We start from the raw sequence: 19,582 nt of genomic DNA on the forward strand, positions 1-19,582 counted from the left end.
CGAAACCAAAGGCGGAAACGTTCCGGGGTGGAGGACGTCATGAATATCGCAACCAATGTACATAATAAGCATAGTAAACACAAAACTTTACATTACATAGATTTATTTACATCGTTTGAAAACAAAGGATTACATGCGTTATACATATACATAACATATGAACAAAAGTAAAGACGTGTCTTCTACATACTTCGTTTTCGCCAAAAGGATCGTTGGGTACCTGTCTAATATGGACCTGAGAATACAAGCAGTTTAAAAATCAGCATAAAGCTGGTGAGTTCATAAGCGGTTTTGTTTTCTAAAAGTGTACGAGTTCCTTTCTGTTTCTGAAAAAGTTACACCCAAGAAAATCCCATATTTTCTTAAAATTTGGTTACCAAATCCAAAATGTAATGTAAAAGATGTACACTGAAAACATGATTATTCTTGTGAATTGTAAAGTTTAGTTATTTAAATTGTTGCATGTTTCTAGTTCCGTACTACTGTTACCCCTGGAAAATCCTATATTTTCCTAAATGTGTGTGTGAAGTGTTATCAAATTTGAAAGTAATGTACAAGTATCTACCATACTTAAAGTGTGTGTGTGGAGTCTCATGAAAGTATGATTACCTTTAAATGTACATTAGTTTAAATACATATATAAAACTAATAAATACGTGCAAAGTGTTCATAATCTTGATTGCGAGTCCTTAACCATACTTCAGACTAGATATGACTCGAACTGAGGTCAGTATCTTTTTATGACTTTTGTCACCCTTGAACCTTGCGGTTCGGCTGTAGCTAGCAGCCAGGTGCGGGATAGTCAGTCCCGTATAGATCTAAACACTCAAGTCATGTTCTCCCTTCTGGAGATTCTGGTTACAGGGATAGTCCTCCACTCTCTCGTGCCAAGGGAAGTGTTACAAAGGATTTGTCTCCAATCTTTAAGATTACTCTTTACTCTCGTATGTAGGGGAAGTAGTATCTATGACTGACTAAGTTCTAATGATGCCTGTCCTTCACACTCGAACCTAAGGTGTTTTATTAAGGACAATACAAATGTTCTATGATTTCTATCAGTAAAAGTGTGAACAATCAATTGTGAAGTGTAAAGTATAACACTATATAATAAGAATTGAAATAGGTTTGAAGAACAATTCTATAAGTTAAACCGTTTGTTAATATGTTTTCAATTCTTAAAAGTGTACGGATTATGAAACCATTTAAATGAAATGATGAATTTAAGTACAAGATACTATTGTACTTTTGCTTGTATTCCCCCCCTGAAAACATTGAAAAACCATTGAAAAAGGGTAGGGGTATGAACTCACCAGACGAGAAAACGTGTTGGTTCGGATGCTAAGTGTCGGTTCGGGGCTTGATAATGCGCGAGGTTCCTATGTAATATGAAATGATATACAAATATATCTAATTAGATTTTAAATCACTAATTAGATATTATTATATACTCCAAGACGCGAAAACACTTCAAAATAAGTGTTTGGAGTGACCCGGTGACATTTAAGGACGTGAGGGACTAGGGAAATGAGTTTACTCTTCAAGAGTAAACTCCTTATCGAGTTTTTGGCCCTAAACACTCTAACCACATGAGTTCACGGCCTTGAACTCATGGTTGAGAGTTTTGTGGTGCTAAATGGCATGATAACACTTGGGAAAATTAGCTAGGATTTAATCTAGGGCCTTGGAATGGATTGAATTCACTTAAGGACCATTTATTGGATTTTACGGCCGTAAACTCCCCCATGCTCAATCCTTAATTTATTTGATGATGCTAGGACAATCACATGTGATTCCAACAATTTTTACAAGCCTTATAATGAGTTTAGGGCACCATTTAACATGTTTTTATGAGTTAACGTATTGGAACTATTTCTTGGGGAGTTATGGCCGTAAACACCCAAATGGAAGGATTTCATCATGTTTAAGGCCCCTAAATTGATTTTGGTTGGTTCTAGGATTTATTCCAAGGCTAATGGTGTGTTTAAATGGCTTTTAAACACTTGATTTTGAGTTTACTCTCCATGGATGATGAGTTTACGGCCCAAGCATGTTCTTGGCCAGTAAACTCATGTTTACTCCTCAAAAATGATGATTAGGGTGTTCTAAGTCCGAATTGGTAAGCCATAAAGTCTTATCTAAGTCCCAAAGTTGCTTTGGAAGGGTTTAAAGGCTCAAAAACCCTCTTCACATGTGTTTATGGCCCAAGCATGCTCAGGGCCGTAAACTCATGAATATGGTCCTTTTCCAAAGATTAAACTCGGATTTGAAGGCTAATGAGATTGAACAACAAGTTAGGGAAGTTACCTTGAAGATTTGAAGCCTTAAATTGGAGTTTTGGACCTAGTTCTTTGGTTTGAGGAGAGAGGTTAGAGAGAGAGTAGTGAGAGAGGGAAAAAGCTTCAAATGGAAGCTTAAACATCGTTAAATAGTGTCTAAGATTTGGACACGGTGTAATTCTACCCGATACCGACGTTAGACGTGGCTTTTGGTCACACCCGATAAAGTTGCCGTAACCCGATATGATTGATTCTAAAATTTTTCCGATTACTAGAATGGGGTGCTAAAATGAGTTCTAAACGCATTGAGACACCCATTAAGTCATAATAATAATTTCAAATTAATGACTTAATTTAATTACGAAATTGGAAACGAATTGCTAAAAACGGGTCTTACGGATGAATTGGGTTTCGGCGATGGATAACTTCGGGTTGTCACAGGTCCTAGCCTTAATATTTCATTTGGGTTTTATATTAAGGATTTCCTAACTAATCAAAAATGTGTCTTTCTTTTTTTTTTCAAATGTCTGACCCAAACAATGCTCCTATCTCAACCTCCAACAACAACAACTCCTCGAACCCACTCTCGCTCCTAAACATTTGTGGGAGGGTCACTTTTGATGGATCCAATTTCAATGATTGGATCAGAAACATTAGAATGGCCCTATGTTACGAGGATAAGGAACATATTCTCGACAAGGAACTCGTCGAGATAAATGACGAAACTGCTACTCCCGAGGAAATGGTTGAGTATAGGGCCAAATGCAAGGAAGCGACCAAAGTGTCGTGCGTTATGGTGGCCACTATGACTCCCGAACTACAGCAGTTCTATGAGGATTTTTGGCCTTACGAGATGTGCCAGAACTTGATGAAAAAGTATCATCAAAGAGCACGTCAAGAGAAGTACGAAATTGTCACCTTATTCATTATAACCGAAATGAAGGATGGAGAGTCCATCACGACCCACCTGCAAAGAATGCAGAGGTATGTGGATCGTTTGCTCAAGTTGAATGCCAACTTTGATGAAGAGCTGGCTATAGACATAGTCTTACACTCTTTGCCTCCATGTTATGATCAGTTCAAGATGACTTATCAGCTGAGCAAGGAGGAAGTCACCTTGAGTAAACTTCAAGGTTTGTTAAGAACTACTAAAAGTGGATTAAAAGGCAAAGTGTTGAATCTACTCCTACTGCTACCCTGGTCCTGGCAATTGGACATGGAAAGGGGAAAAAGAGGAAAGATCCCTCTAAGAACTGGAAGGGAAAGTATCATGATGGATCTTCTTCTAGTGGATCCAAAGGTAAAACCAGTTATGCCCCTTCCTCCTTAGATCCAAAAGAAGCAATGTGCTTCTACTGCCATGAAAAGGGGCATTGGAAGAGAAGCTGCCCGAAGTACTTGCAGGACATCAAGGATGGGAAGATAAAGCCCACCTTTGCAGGTATTTATACTATTCTATCTAATAACGCATCACATGTTAGTTCTTGGGTCCTTGATACAGGATGTGGTTTTCACATTTGATCTGATTTGCATGAGATAAGAAGAAGTAGGGATGTGGAGCATAGGAAGACGAACCTAATAATAGGAAATAGGAAATCGTCGTCTGTTACCAAGATCGGAGTTTACTCTTTAGTGATTAGTAGTGGGTTAGGTTACGATTTAAATGATTATTGCTACTTGTCAGAGATGACGAGGAATATTATTTTTTTCATGGTTTGTATAGACAAGGCTTTAGATATTCATTTAATAATGATAGTGGTTGTATAAATGCTTATTATAATGGTTCTTTTTATTTTGAAGCATTTCCTTGTAATGGTGTATACGAAATTGTGATAGTTGTAGATAACTTAATGTATTGCATATTGATTCGTCTAATGATTTAGACAAGGCATGTTTGTGGCATTTTTGTCTTGGACATATCAACAAGAAGCACATTGCCCAACTCTAAAAGGATGGAGTGTTGGAGTCATTTGACCTAAAGTCAGATGACACGTGTGAGTCTTATTCTCTTGGAAAGATTACTAAATCACCTTTCATTGGTACTTGTGAAAGAGGTGAGGGATTGTTGGATCTCATACACACAGATGTGTGTGGGCCCTTCAGATCCACCACAAGGGATGCAAACCGCTTTTATGTGACTTTTACTGATGATTATAGCAGATATGGAAATATCTACTTAATCAAGCATAAGTCATAGACCTTTGAAAAGATAAAAGAGTTTAAGCAAGAAATGGAGAATCAATTGAGCAAGAAGATAAAGATGCTCAAATCTGATAGAGGTTGTGAGTATCTTAGTATCGAGTTCCACGAATATCTCAAGGAATGTGGAATTGTTTCACAATTGACACCTCCTAGGACACCATAACTTAATGGTGTAGCTGAGAGGCGTAATTGAACCTTATTGAACATGGTTCGTTCCATGATGATTCGAGATTCGCCATCTATCTTATTCATGGGGTATGCCTTAGAGATTGTTGCTCATATCCTTAATCTAGTCCTAAAAAAGAAGGTTGCCAAAACACCTCACGAGATGTGGACAAGGAAGGTTCCCTCGTAGGCACATATCAAGGTTTAGGCTTGTGAAGCTTTCGTAAGACAAGAGAGTCACGACAAGCTTGAACCTTGAAGTGAGCAGTGTATTTTCATCGGCTACCCACATAAATCTTTTAGATATCTATTCTACATACCTAGTGATAATGTGGTCTTTGTAGCAAGAATAAGAGTTTTCCGTGAGATGGAACTCATATGCCAAGAGGCCAGTAGGAGGACAATTGATCTTGAAGAGATTCAAGAATCAAGCGGTGAAAGAGCCTCTAGCACTAGCGTTCAACCTGAGGAAGAGATTCATGTTGAACCCATTGACGAGTCATTACCTCTTAGACGTTCCACTCGAGTTAGAATGGCATCGAAGTTTTATGGTTTTCATATGACTACGGATTGTGATACGTTTATCAGTGATAGCACACTGGTAAATTTGGATGAGCCTTCTAGCTACAAGGAAGTCATGGTGGGCCCTGAGTCTGCCAAGTGGAAAGAGGCAATGGACTACGAGATCCATTCCATGTATGACAATCAAGTTTGGAACTTGGTTGACAATGTACCAGGTCAAAAGACAATTGGGTGCAAATGGATCTTCAAGAAGAAGACCGACATAGATAGAAAGGTGCACACATTCAAGGAACGGCTGGTTGACAAGGGTTTTACTCAAACCCCTGGGGTTGACTATGATGAGACCTTCTCACTAGTAGCCAAAATCAAGTTTATTAGGGTTATGTTAGCCATCCTTTCGTTTCATGATTATGAAATCTGGCAGATGGATGTCAAAACCGCTTTCCTTAATGGGAATTTGGATAAAGATGTTTATATGTGTCATCCAAAAGGTTTTGTGGATGCTAAACACCCCAATAGAGTGTGCAAGCTTGAGAAATCCATCTATGGATTGAAGCAAGCTTCTTGCAGATGGAATCTTTTCTTTGATGAGAAAGTCAAAGAGTTTGGTTTCTCTAGGAGTGAGGATGAGTCATGTGTGTATGTCAAAGATAGTGGGAGTATAGTTAGCTTTCTAGTATTGTATGTCGATGATATAGTACTCATAGGAAATGACGTTCCAACCTTACAGGAGGTTAAGTCCTGGCTTGGGAAGTGTTTCGCTATGAAGGATCTAGGGGAAGCTGCTTATATTCTAGGGATAAAGATCTTGAGAAATAGGTGAGTCTCCTCACTGTTCTATGGGTCGAAGGAACCAATGTCGTCCCATTTGGTTTATGTATTGTAGGAATAACCGAGGGTAACCCTTGGCCGTTTGTATGACAGACCAGGAGGCAGCTCCTGGCAATCTGTATGCAAGACCAGGGTCTTAACTCTAGTAGATAATTGGTTAAGTAGTTGTAGACTGTATGCTAGTTGACTTTGTGACGTTTGCATGGAAGACCAAGAGGTGGCTCCTAGCACTTGTCTGTAAGACCCAGGGTTTTGGTCCTCGGCATGGCAAGGAAGACCACGAGGTGGCTCGTGGCATAATGGCAAGACTATGGTCGGCACATAGCACTTTCTATTGAATGTTGGATATGTATGATATGTATGGATCGTATGTTATGTATGGTATGTGGTATTTAGGGAACTCACTAAGCTTTGTGATTACATTTTGTGGTTTATGGTTTCAGGTACTTCCGGTTTGAAAGGGAAGGTCCCTGCTTGATCGCAGCGCATACACTCGTGTGTTTCCGCAACATGTGATTTTGGAAATGAACTCTGATAAATATTTTATTTTGAAATACTTTTAAATGTTTGGATAAATTACATTAGTGTTTTGACTATAATAAAAATGAAATTTTTATCCTTGATTTTCGGGATGTTACATTCCTAATGGATAAAGTTAGAAACTTTATCCATTAAGACCTTGGAATGGATCAAATATGAGCTTTGGAACTCTTGAAATCTGAAAAAAAATGGATTAAGCTCGTTGAGCTGTCCAGACCAGTCCCCACAGCGTGGCGACTGGGGGTTAGCGACTATTTTGGAATTTTGTGCCCACGATGTGGCCAAGGAAGGCCACGACGTGGAGGGCTGCTGATTGGCAGTTTAGACTTTGACTTGACCGTTGACTTGTTGACCAGTTTGACTTTTGGTCAAACTTGAGTAGAATGGAGCATTTGGCTAAGGATTTGTTTCGGTTTGGATTTAGGAAGATTGGGTTGGATATTCTGTTGTTGAGGTAGCTATTGGGCTTCTGTTGAATAGTTCAGGTGAGTCTCTTCACTTTACTTGAGGGTCGAAGACACTAATACCGGCCTATTGGATTATGTTTATAAGATGTTAGTTGTCTGTGTAATACTTACATGTTTTGTATATTGGGAAGTGCCCGTTATACGAGTTAGGACAAGGCCCATTATACTCATTGGGAGGGGGCTCGTAACGCGAGTTAGGGCGAGGCCCGTTATACTCATTGGACGGGGCCTATTATGCGAGTTAAGGCATGTCTCGTTATACTCATTGGGTGGGGCCCGTTGCTTGTATAGTATGTGGTATTGTAGTGACAACGACTTTTAGGTTTTTCCGGCCGGTTGTTGTGATGGTGTTGAGAAGAGATAGAGAGATAGAGATATAGAGAAGTAAAATATGTTAGAGAGGTGGTGGGTGTGGTAGGATAGTAAGGGTGCGTGAGATTTTTATTTTTTATTATAAATATAGAAACGAAAAAGAAGAAAAAAGAAAGAGGTAAGCGCATAATTGTACGTTATTATAAAAAAGTTCAAAACAATACCAAACTCACAATAAATGAAACATTTGAGACTAGTGGTGCAACTCCAAAACATTTTGAACTAAAGTCTCAATTTTTAACAAATCACAAGGACCAAATTAGAAATAGTGTCTTCTATTTATCATAATATATATTTGACAAAATTGCAAAAATGGTCCATGTAGTTTGTCAAAAATTACCACTTTGGTCCAAAAAGTTTTGAACTAGCACCATCAGTCTGAAACTTTGATTTTGTTGCGAGTTTGGTCCAAAATATTTTGAAAATATCCAAAATGATGGATATGCCCTTGGTATTTTTTTATTAATTTTATTTATTAAAATAAAAAAAATGTAAACACCTTTCCCCCCTTTATCTACCTTACCCCGTTTATCACTTAACACCACATCATTGGTCAAGCATAATCACCACCACCAGAAGCCTCTCCGCCACTAGCACAACTACCACCACCTAGAGCCGTTGTCGTAGGAGGGAAGTTAAGAGACATGGTTGGAACTACAGAGATGAAGAGAGACACGAGCGACTTCTCACTTTATCTATAGACAGAAACGATCTCGGTCAACTACTGTAGTTCTACAAAGGCAGCGACATTTGTTCTTGCTTCAACCCTTCGCAAACGGAGATCAAAGTTAGAAACTCGACCACAGACGGTGACGACTAGTTGATCATTGTCGAATCTTCAAACTTAACACCTCTGAAAACCCTAGCTCAAACTTGCAAACCCTTGACAGGCGACAACACTGAAACCTTGACGAAGACGTTCGAAACTCGAGCCATAGACGTCAGCGGCACTGCAACAGGCCTAGCCAAACCTTTACCGTGTATGATGAATGGTAGCACTGTCGCAGTCATCTCGTCTTCGGTTTTCAAATCTATGTGGTGGTCGTTGCCAGAAAATCGATGTTGGTGGTGGTGTTGAATTGTGTATGTTAGAAGGTTGTTGTGGTGTTGACCGGTCGTTTTCGACTGGTAGCAATGGTTTATGATTAGTAGCGGTGGTTTTCAGCTGGTGGTAGTGATTTCGGACAGTTGATGGTGGTGGCTCATATACTTCCGGCAGGTGATGATGGTTGTGCTAGTTTCTTTTTGTGAAAAATCAGAGAGAGAGAGAGAGAGAGAAAGAGAGAGATGGTTGAGATTTTCTTTTTTATTTTTCTTTTAATCTGAAACAAAAATATCATTATAAAAAAAATTCAAAACAAATTGAACAAAACTCACAATAAAATCAAAGTTTTGGACAAACGAAGCTAATCCAAAAAAAAAAAAATTAGACCGAGATGACAATTTTGAGTAAATTTAGACCTAGATGACAATTTTGAGTTAACTGGGGACCATTTTTGCATTTGTCTAAATAAAATAATATAAAAATACATCATTGGTATTACTGTATATAAATTGGCGCAACAATTTTTTGCCTATTTTAGACACCGGCAGTGTACTGCACTACTACCACACGTTCCGGTGAGCGGTAAAACCATGGTCACAAAATCCGTCAACAAAAAACCCCTGTTTCCTCACTATCTCTCTCTCCCCCCTATAAATTCGGCATCCAGTATTTAATTTATCATTAACTAGATCCACCACAATCAACGATAATCAGCTATAAACTGAACCGATCTTCACCTGATTTCTTCATAATTCTTATACAATTAAAGCGATCGATAAATTAGGAATGTGCGGAGGCGGTAATCACGATCACGGCGGATGTAGATACGAAGCTGCGTTCCACGCCTTTCAGATGCAAAAGCAGAAGCTGCATACCCCGTCAGCGATGGCGACGACAGATGGTAAGCGGGATGGTCTAAGACGATATTCCGGCGAGATGCAGCCGGAAACGAAGGATCGGAAGCGAATCAGGGAACTGGAGAAGGCGGAGAAGGTGCTCCAATTGATTTTGTGGGGACCTAACTCCTAAGTCATGATTTCTTATCAGCTTATTATGCGTTTTGATCTGGATTATTAGCCGACTCTACTTGTATATAAATTTGGTAGAAATTAAGGAAAGCTGTATTTCAATGAACAATATAATAATATATGCATATAAAAAAGACGATAGGGGCATGTCATATATGTGTATTTCGCCAAGGATATTTTGAAATAAGATAAATTAATATCTATCATCACAAACTCGACTTGTTCCTTTTTTTTTTTTAATTTCATTTCAACTTTAAAGTTTCGTATCATGAAGCACAAATACTTAATATACAGATGTGTAGCAACTAACTGTTGACATAACTCTAAAACAGCACAAGTAGAATATAAGGGTTAGAATAAGTGGTTCTATAAAGAATTGCTTATGGAAATCATATATGGAAAAACAGAAAAATAATTGTTTAAAGAATTGAATTTTTTTGTTAAAAATAGAAATTTCTTTAAAAACATTAAGTTGAATAGGTTGCCTTATCTGGGTTGAGCTCCAAACTTTTGGATTTTGGTCGTGAGCCTTGACTCATAGCTAACCATGCTGTTGGAATGAGTCTGGTGTGGATTATGGACTAATAACTATATCATGTTTGATGCCATTATTTCAAACATAATCTGGTTGTTATTAATTTATCTATTAAGCGATGAATTATTTTGATTTCTGGTGCGAGTAATGGGAACGATTAGTTATTCTTTATGTTTTCAAAATAATCGTTATATTAGATTAGATGCGTCTATTTTGGTTCATGATAATTTTACAATTAGAAAAAAAGAGCGCAAGAAAAAATATGTTCATGTTTTAAAATATGAACTCTAATCAGATAATTAATATTTTAAAAATTAAGAAATTCTAAAAGATTAACAATCTCTAATATTTTTTTTATCTCAATAAACAATTTTATAACGCATTTAATTAGTATAGAACAATCATGTTTTGTGACAAAACACTCATTTCATGTGTGTCAACAAATCTCAACATAAACAACGATAATATACATATTTTCTTCATCAAACTGATAAGTTTACAAGAAAACTCAAGGAGCCACAAAAACTTATGAACCAGGGGCGAACTTGGTGGCATAGACCCATGCATTGTTAGCCACAGGGTCATCCAAATGGTCCAAAAGGTTCTCCAATGGTCCTTTCCCTGTTACAATTGCTTGAACAAAAAACCCAAACATTGAAAACATTGCTAGTCTTCCATTCTTGATTTCCTTCACTTTCAACTCGGCAAAGGTAACCGGGTCGTCAGCAAGTCCCAACGGGTCAAAATACTGACCACCCGGGTACAAGTTGTTACCATCTCCAACACCATCGAGCCCGTTGATACGGAACCCTTCGACTAGGCCCATTAGGACCACTTGAAAACCGAGTACTGCTAGTATGCTTTGTGCGTGGACCAGGTTAGGGTTGCCCAAGTAGTCTAGCCCACCTTCTGAGAAGATTTGGGATCCGGCTTTGAACCAAACGGGCTCCTTGAAATCCACTTTGACCCATTTTGCAAGGACTTCGGGCGTGATGGAGCCCAGTGCTCCGAGCATTGCCCATCGCCCGTGGATCACCTCAAGAGCCCGGTTTTTAGCGAATGCCTCGGGATCAGCAGACAAACCAGCTGTATCCCAACCATAGTCGCCTGGGAATTCACCGGTCAGGTAGGATGGTGTTTGAGCCGAAAATGGGCCCAAGTACTTCACACGGTCTGGTCCATACCACAAGTCATTTCCCTATTAAATTTCACAATAAATAATTAAATATCATCAGTTTACTGCAATGTTGCAAAAGTCGTTAGAAGCTAGTTGATCTAAGGTTAGTCGAGATACATAAATTGTAAACCATTTAATTATAGAAAAATCAAATATAACCAAGATCCAAATACACATTTTCTACTACAAATACAACAATAATATTTTTAGACACATCTTTTAATTACAAAAATCAGATATGTAACATTTGAAAAAATTAATATTCTGTAATTTTTGGAGCTAATTTTTCATTTATAAACATATTAACGGCAGCAGTGAATTTACATAAATGTTGTGAGAGGGATAGATTTACCATGGTGAATTTGCCATTGACCATGGAGACAGAATCTCTAAGGGTGTTGGCATTGGATCCTTTGGTTTGACCCAAGAAAGGGGTGGCTCGGACCACAGTTGAGGAGCTAGAAGCAGTTGCAGCCATGGATGCCATTGATGGGAGCTTCAATGAGATCGACTGAGGAAGAAGGTGTAGAAAGAGGAGGTATGTGTAGGCATCGGGAATTAGAGACTTGTGGCTAATATTGCATTGTGGTTTTTTGACAAATAAGCAATTTCATTTGCACCAATCAGAACACTTGGAAATATATCTCATATCTACATTCCATATTTGCCCTATCTATTATATCAAACATTAGAATATTCGATGAGACATGTCATCTGGATTTAAAAGGTTTCAAATTTAAGCCCTACTTGTTTTTTTTTTTTAATCTGCCTGTTACGTTAAAATAAATAAATAAAATAAAATAAAATTCCCAAATTTTATTTGGTATATAGAGAAGATGTTTGGTATTGATTAATCTATGAATGTTTTTTTTTGTCACACTCTCATTCAAATTGCTAAATGTCATTTTGTGGTTATTTTAAATTAATTTTTTTTCACATGTTATTTTATTGGTTTTTTTATTTTAATAAATTTTACATAATATTTTAATGTAATAATATAGTAATTAATTAATATCAATTTCATTAATGGACTTACCTTCTTATTTCAAAATTCTCAAATTAAAAGTTCATTAGTTTATTTTGTTTATTTATTTAAATTTAAAAGATAAAAAAATACTTTTAATACTTCATTATTTGTCATATTTTTATTATAAATCCAAAGTTATTAAATATTTAGACTTTTATATTTAATTTTTTTTAATTAACCCATGTAATAAATTGGTCTTACATAAAAGAACATTAATCATAAAAAGTGAGAGTATTTTTTTTTTTTTCGTTTATATGAGGAACTAATGTCGTAATTTACTGCGATAATTTACCAAAATGCAACGATCTTAAAATCATTGGATTATATTTTTTAAAAGATGTCATCATGTTGGTGTTATTAAAGGGAAGAGAATTTGGTATTATAAAGTATTTCTAAATTCTGGATGAAAGCCCAACCTCTAAGAGAAACAGATGGAAAGCCCAAAAGAGGGTAAAAATAATTGCGGTGAACGTGGATCGAACACGTGACCTTCAGATCTTCAGTCTGACGCTCTCCCAACTGAGCTATCCCCGCAAGATATTAATTACTTCTACTTACTAATCAGTACCATTTCTATGCTCTATAAAACATTTTTTTTAAAAACTAGTCAAGTCTTTTTTAAATAATTTCAATTTTGACCATCAAAACAGGAAGCAGATATGCGACAGGCAACAAATCAGCACCATGATTATCCCAACTCCTCTCGTCTTTATCCAGTCCGATTTCCCGCCAAATTGCAAGAAACTAGTAACGATTTCCCTCCTCCGCCATCGATTTCTATAAAGCAGGGCATCGTTGAAGTTATCGATTTCTATGAAGCAGGCATCGTTGAAGTGTTGTTCATCATAACCATAACCAGGTATGTATTCATTCGATCTTCTATAGCATATTGTTTCCTTCAATTGATTGATATTTCGTACGCACATGTTTTAGTTAGGAACGTAGAATGTATTGATCTACTTCATTGATTGTTATCTGTTTAGTGATTTTTAAGCTGCTATTCATTGTTTGATTTGTTTCCCTAGGAATCCCTACACCTATCTATCTGTTTGGTTTTCAAAAACTTACATGAAAAGTTTTAGCGAAGCAAATGTATGATTCTGATCAAACTTCTTAAAAATGAGCAGCTTCATCTACTTCAGAATACTCCTAATAACTTGTTAATTTCAAACATCCAAGTTAATTTTCGTTCTAATTTTCATAAGCATCCTGACACTTATTTGAATTCTCTTCCAGATTACAGTAGATCAATCCCAAAATTTATAGCCATCAATGTGAAATTCTGCATTTGCTCTTTAACTTACGCTACTTGTATGTATATTTCTTCTAGACTAGAACACAAACACATGCTATTCGAAAAGCTCATGAGAACATTATAGGGCTTTAAAGGCATTACTCTCATTGATTTAGTCATTTTGGTATTGGAGCAACCATAGTACTCCTGTTGGTTGGATTTAATTATCTAATCTACACATGTACTTATGTTGCGGGATCCCACTAATAGGGAAATATTCTCCAAGATGCCAAGTGATGATGCTAGATTTGCTTGGTTGAAGTTTGCTCAAACAAGAAGTACATTTTGATTGAAATATTTTCTTAGTGAATTGTTTTTTTCAAGCTTATTGATGTTAGTACTTAGTTCTATGCTAGTTTTTTATTAGATTCTAATATTGTTTATATGGGTCTTGCATTTGAGTACATTAAAACCGAAGTTGCAACATTCCAATGCCTATCACATCATATTGAAAATGCATGCCTTATTTTAAAGTAAATGAATGCGATAATTTATATACATATATTTCTATATTGTTGTTGAAACATTTTCTTATCAGGGTGCATTGGTGGTACTCGTATGGATCAGAAAAGGAGTCCTTACATTCAATAATGGATGTATGTGACTATGGTATTTGTTCATAATCGGTAACAATTGGAATATTGTTAAAAAAAGATACTAAGAATAAATTTTTTATAATGAATAATAATACCAAGAAACTCGAGGAGTCCCAATTACATTACTTTCTCTATAACAACATGCTAATTGCTACACAAGTGTTTTCATACATATATATTCCACAACATGAAACAACAAATCCCCACACCACATCCCCAACACAGCATCTACTCTCATATACACAAACAGGCCAAATCGCCAGCCCACACACCATAACATCTACTTTCAGTCATACACAAACACAAACCGGCCAACCCCGAACCGATTGGCCCGTATGCATACAGGTCAACCCTTCAACCAATTCGACAAAAACGGTCCAGCATCACACGGGTCAACCCAACCCAACCCACCCACAACAAGACCCGTTTTACCAGTCTTGAAAACAAATATTATCCCCATACACATAGGGCAAAGTATGTAATAACATCACACTATCCTCTCTTTATCTTTCCCTCTTTTGCTTAACTTCCCCCACCAATGTTTACCCCGCTTATCACCACCACCACCACCGCCGCCGCCTCCGCCACCACAACCGCCGCCATCACCGCCACCCTCACTTTCCGGATGTACACCCTTCATGAGTCTCGCTTTGGCCTCCCGCAACCGCTGCTTGTACTCTTTTTTCCACATCTCGAATCTCTTTTTTAAACTTTTATACTCTTCGATTTGCTTCGAGGAAGGCGGGCGACCCGGCTTCACGTCTATAACAGCTTTTGCATCGGTATCGAAAACCTGCTTTTTTTGTTCAAACTCCTTGGACAAGTGATCGATGGTGTCCGAGACAACGCCATTGGCGTTGGATTCCCGTTTATTGATTCCGATTCTGGCGGGAGTAACTTGCACCGGAGTTTGGATTCCAGAGATATTGTCTTCAGAATCATAATAATACGGCGAAAGTGAACCCTCGGGCTTTCCTTGTTGCCCTTCAGATATGTCTGAACCAAGAGTCTTTTTAGCTGCAGCAAGACTCATCTATAATGTAAAAATCCACCAACAAATACCATGATTAGACCAATTGTTTGTAAAAAAAAAAAAAAAAAACAAAGGATAAAACTTACTTGTAAAGATGCCATCTGAGTTTGCCACATCTCCTCTACTGCCTTCATTTTAGTTTCATATTCTGACCACCGCATTTCAAATTGTCGAATTTGGTCCCTCAATGCGGTATTTTCACGCTCTCTTTCGCTCAAAGACGATTCCGCCCTCACCACTCGCCTCTGCAGCTCTTCAACATTTTGTGGCAGAATCGGCATATTTTCCTGTGATAAACCCTAAAAACCAATCCACAAGATTTTCAACAACAATTTATTTTTTTAAAACTACAAAACAATTTAATCAATGTATAGATTAGATTACCTTGGATTCTGAATTTCCAGTGTGAGACTGAGACCTTGGCCTGCTTTTAGAAGCATCAACAGCCAACTTCTTCCATCTTTGTAAGTGATTAAAATATCTTCGGGCCAACCAGCCACGAACGAATGACTGTAGATGTACAACTGCTGTTAAATGCTCATCAAGTGAACTTGTTGCAAGCTGCTTATTAAGACTCTTTAGAACACCATACTCCCTTCTTGCATTTTCACCACGAACAACTGCATCAATCAATCAATCAAATCAAAAACTTTAATCCTTTAATCATTACACTAAAAAAAAAAATCAAATATTCAAATCTCTTACATGACTGCAATGTCACAACTCCAAACTTCAATTCATGTAAATCAAGAAGAACTCGGCCACCAAGGAAGCTGTTTTCCACTTCACGTGTACCTTCTACAACTTCTTGCTTATTATTCTCCAATACATCAACCTACACCCACCAAATTGCATTAATAAAATATAGAGTAAATTACACGAATGGTCCCTATGGTTTGGAGTAATTTACACATTTGGTCCCTAACTTATTTTTTTAACTTGGAAGGTCCCTACTATTTGTTTTTGTTACGTGTTTGGTCCCTATTGTTTGTTTTTGTTACGCGCTTGGTCCCTATCTTACCTAAAAAGACTATTACTTAAATAGAGAAAAATGGTAGGGTAGGTAAGGTAAGACGATGGGGTGGGGTTAGGGGTGTGTTTATTTAAATAAATTAAAAAATCAAGGACAAAATAGTATTTTTTAGGTACGACAGGGACCAAGCGCGTAACAAAAACAAACAGTAGGGACCTTCCGAGTTAAAAAAAAAAGTTAGGGACCAAACGTGCAAATTACCCTAAACTATAGGGACCATTCATGTAATTTACTCTAAAATATACAATATGATAAAAGTTTATCATTCACACCAACTTTTTATTAGTTTTCAAAGCTCACCTGTTCTTGGAAAAATAGTTTTGTATATCCAACTTGATACTTATGTGGAGGGACACGATACTGTTGTAAAATAGCAAGTGATGTACTCAGTGGATCCATACAGATAATGTTCTCCGATAAAAGACACCCAAACCTGATAATACATTTTTTTTTAAATGAAGCACAATACGAAGGGCATAATGGGGAAATGAGTTTTAATTTATACCGGTTAGCGAATTCTTGATGTGTAAGGCGTATTGAGTATCTGGATTTTAAGATTTGTACAATTTCCATGACTCTACTGCATCTAAGCTGTTGTAATACAAATTCCTTTTCATACATTCCAGGAAGCTGCTTGGTGTTTGGTCTTATGCATCGGATAAAGTGTGCCTTTGAATTTTCTAATTGCTGAATCAATTTAAATAATTGTTCCTGCAATTCATTATCCAGAAATTTTATTAAAACCCAAATTCAATCATATTTTCAAATTTCCCACAATAATATAATTATTACCTTGAACTTCACCCCGACACTTTGCACATGTGAAACAGAGGCAAAAAGATTAAGGAGACTTTTACGGGATGCTGAGAGGAGTTGGATTATATCAGACTGTAAAGTATCACGGTTTTGTTCTAAGAACCCTGTAGCATCATATTGAACCTGTACATATATGTAATTATTTATCAAAAATATGTTTATTGTTTTAGTAGTAATAATAACTTAATAATAATTAATAAATACCTCTCCAGCATAATGGCGAACTTTGAAAGCTCCTTTTTCAACACTAAAGCATGAATTGGAACTGAGGTGACGTTTAGTTTTATTAGTAAATGTTACATCAGTGGCTTTGGAAGAATTTGAACCCTCATCTAGCATTGATATTAGTCCCATAGGTTTCTGTAACAATCAAAGAATTTAAAGTAAATAAACAAAATAAATGAATGAATGAAAATGAGCTCGAAACTAATACCTTCTCAAAAAGATCCAAACACTCATGGTTGTCTTCGAACTCTACTTTTTTCCAGTGAATTCCTTCCAATTCATACTCCTAATAATTATAATAATTAATATTGTTTCTATTTTATATGGAAAACAAAACGCTATCAACTATATTAATTAATATATTTTATATATAGTTAAGTTGTATACCTCTTGTTCAAGCTTACATAAATGGCGAATGAAGTGTTGCTGCAGCCTCTCATCAGCATAATTTATACACAACTGTGAAAAGCTGTTTTTCTGAAAGAAAAAAAAAACAACAAAACTTGTCACATTAAAGATAACCATGGATTCTAAAACTACAAGAAGAAAAAAAAATTACCTGAAATGACTCAAACCCATAAGTGTCAAGAATGCTTATTGTCTTTTGAGCATGTTGTTTGTCTTTATCCCCTTCAAGTGATCTATTAAGTTCTCCCACAACCCAACTGAACAAGCTCTCATAAACAAATTTTGCCAATGCGTCTCTTTTATCAATTGCCTAAAAGTAAATAAACCAATCCTCAATAACAAGACGAGGGGTATTTACGTCTTTTTGCACAAATCTTGACATACCTGTTGCAAAGTTAATGGTTCGCCCATATCATTGCCAGATAAAACGGATACCAGGTCATTCACCTTGCACCCCATTAACTTAGCAGCACTCCTACTAGCTTCAAATACAAAAAACACATACACAAATTAGAAATAATAGTATGAGTAGAGAGTATGTATTAGGATTAACATTACAGAATTAAATCATATAACTACAAACCTTCATCAGCCACAACCTCAACATATTCATCTTCATCAATTACTGTAAATGAAATATTCCCAAGCCATAAGATTGCAGACAGCAATTCAAAGGCATGCTCAAGATCCTCAAGGCGAATGCCAACAACATCAAACGCTTCCTGTTCATTGTTCAAACATTTGTTAAAAAAAAAACATCATTTCTCAATTCTCAATCAATAAGTAGCTTAAAAACCCTAAATTATGATGTTAGTACCATTAGCTTTTCAAAGTTATGGGCATCATCAAGACCATTGATTTTCAAACACCCACTCTGATTCAGAAACTTATACTCACTTGCCAATTTCAAATTCAGTCTATCTGAGGAAAGAACAAAAAGTAAACAGTCTGGTCATTTCCTGGGAATTACTGTATAAAACAAAAACTGTAAATTTTTTTCAACTTTGAGTGACAGAATTAAAATCAAACAGAAAGAACCTTTAATAGCAGGTGGAGCCCCAGCACACATCTGATAGAAGATATGAAATGATCGTTCTCCACGACATAATTGAGATACTCTAAACTGCACAAATCAAAATTACTTCAAAACTTATATTCTAGAAACTCATATCAAATATAAAAAAAAAAGTAAATACCTTTTCAAGAAGAACTGTTGGCAATACCATAAGATGTTGATGTTTTTCACATGAAAATATCAAGTCAGTATCCATGTAAGAAAGTCATATTAAAATAATGGTCAATTTCAGACTTACGTGTTTTAATACAAGCACCAGATACTGTCCCCTCTGTGTTATAATAAATATCGATTAATTTCCCCTACAAAACACTCCAAATCAGATACATTCAGGGAATAGGAATAGGAATCAATGACTAGAAAGGGAATGGAACCCACAAATCGGCTGGAATTGCAATTCCGGGATGTTTTTGCATTCCCGAAAGCTTCCAATATGCAACTGGTATGAGTTATTTTGGATGCCATCTCACAATTGTCACCTCCAACAGATGCCAGATATTGCAGTGCAAACTTTGCTGTTTCTGTCTTCCCAGATCCACTTTCACCCCCAACAACAATAGACTGGTTTCTACCATCTGAAAGATTTATCAAGAAAAAATATTAACATTATGAGTTTACAATTCAATATATCAAACTCTTTATTGAATCTCACATTTCATCAGATTATTGTAAGCAGTGTCAGCTGTAGCATATACATGAGGGTTCTCCAAAATCTTTTCCCTATAAGCAGTCACATAATCGTCTCCATAAATTTGAACATCTTTGAAGGGATTGATTGCTAATAGGACGGGGCCCACCTTACTCTGTAAAAGCAAACCCATGTCTAAGCCAAAAGAAGTAAAGTAACGACAGCAAGACATATAATATAAGATGTTTAAGTGTGGATGATATCCTTACATAAATTACATCACGAGC

The 19,582-nt window shown here is 36.6% G+C and overlaps 1 protein-coding gene, 1 long non-coding RNA gene and 1 other non-coding gene across 3 annotated transcripts; 1 reads left to right on the forward strand and 2 right to left on the reverse strand.

The window, feature by feature from the left end:
- Positions 1 to 10,429: 10,429 nt before the first annotated feature.
- LOC111878096 (chlorophyll a-b binding protein 13, chloroplastic) lies at positions 10,430 to 11,694 on the reverse strand. Its single transcript, XM_023874613.2, has 2 exons — positions 11,513 to 11,694; positions 10,430 to 11,181 (listed from the first exon to the last, which is right to left on the reverse strand). Exons 1-2 carry the CDS (start codon positions 11,645 to 11,647, stop codon positions 10,510 to 10,512), a joined length of 807 nt encoding a protein of 268 aa, XP_023730381.1. The 5' UTR covers positions 11,648 to 11,694; the 3' UTR covers positions 10,430 to 10,509.
- A 733-nt stretch (positions 11,695 to 12,427) lies between these two features.
- Positions 12,428 to 19,470, forward strand: LOC111878097 (uncharacterized). The gene is made up of 2 exons (XR_006192126.2): positions 12,428 to 13,046; positions 13,424 to 19,470. It is a non-coding gene; the product is annotated as an uncharacterized LOC111878097 (long non-coding RNA).
- On the reverse strand, positions 12,649 to 12,721 carry TRNAF-GAA (transfer RNA phenylalanine (anticodon GAA)). Its single transcript has one exon. It is a non-coding gene; the product is annotated as a tRNA-Phe (tRNA).
- Positions 19,471 to 19,582: the final 112 nt, after the last annotated feature.

This window comes from Lactuca sativa, chromosome 5, assembly GCF_002870075.4.
Source record: "Lactuca sativa cultivar Salinas chromosome 5, Lsat_Salinas_v11, whole genome shotgun sequence".
NCBI lineage: Eukaryota > Viridiplantae > Streptophyta > Magnoliopsida > Asterales > Asteraceae > Lactuca > Lactuca sativa.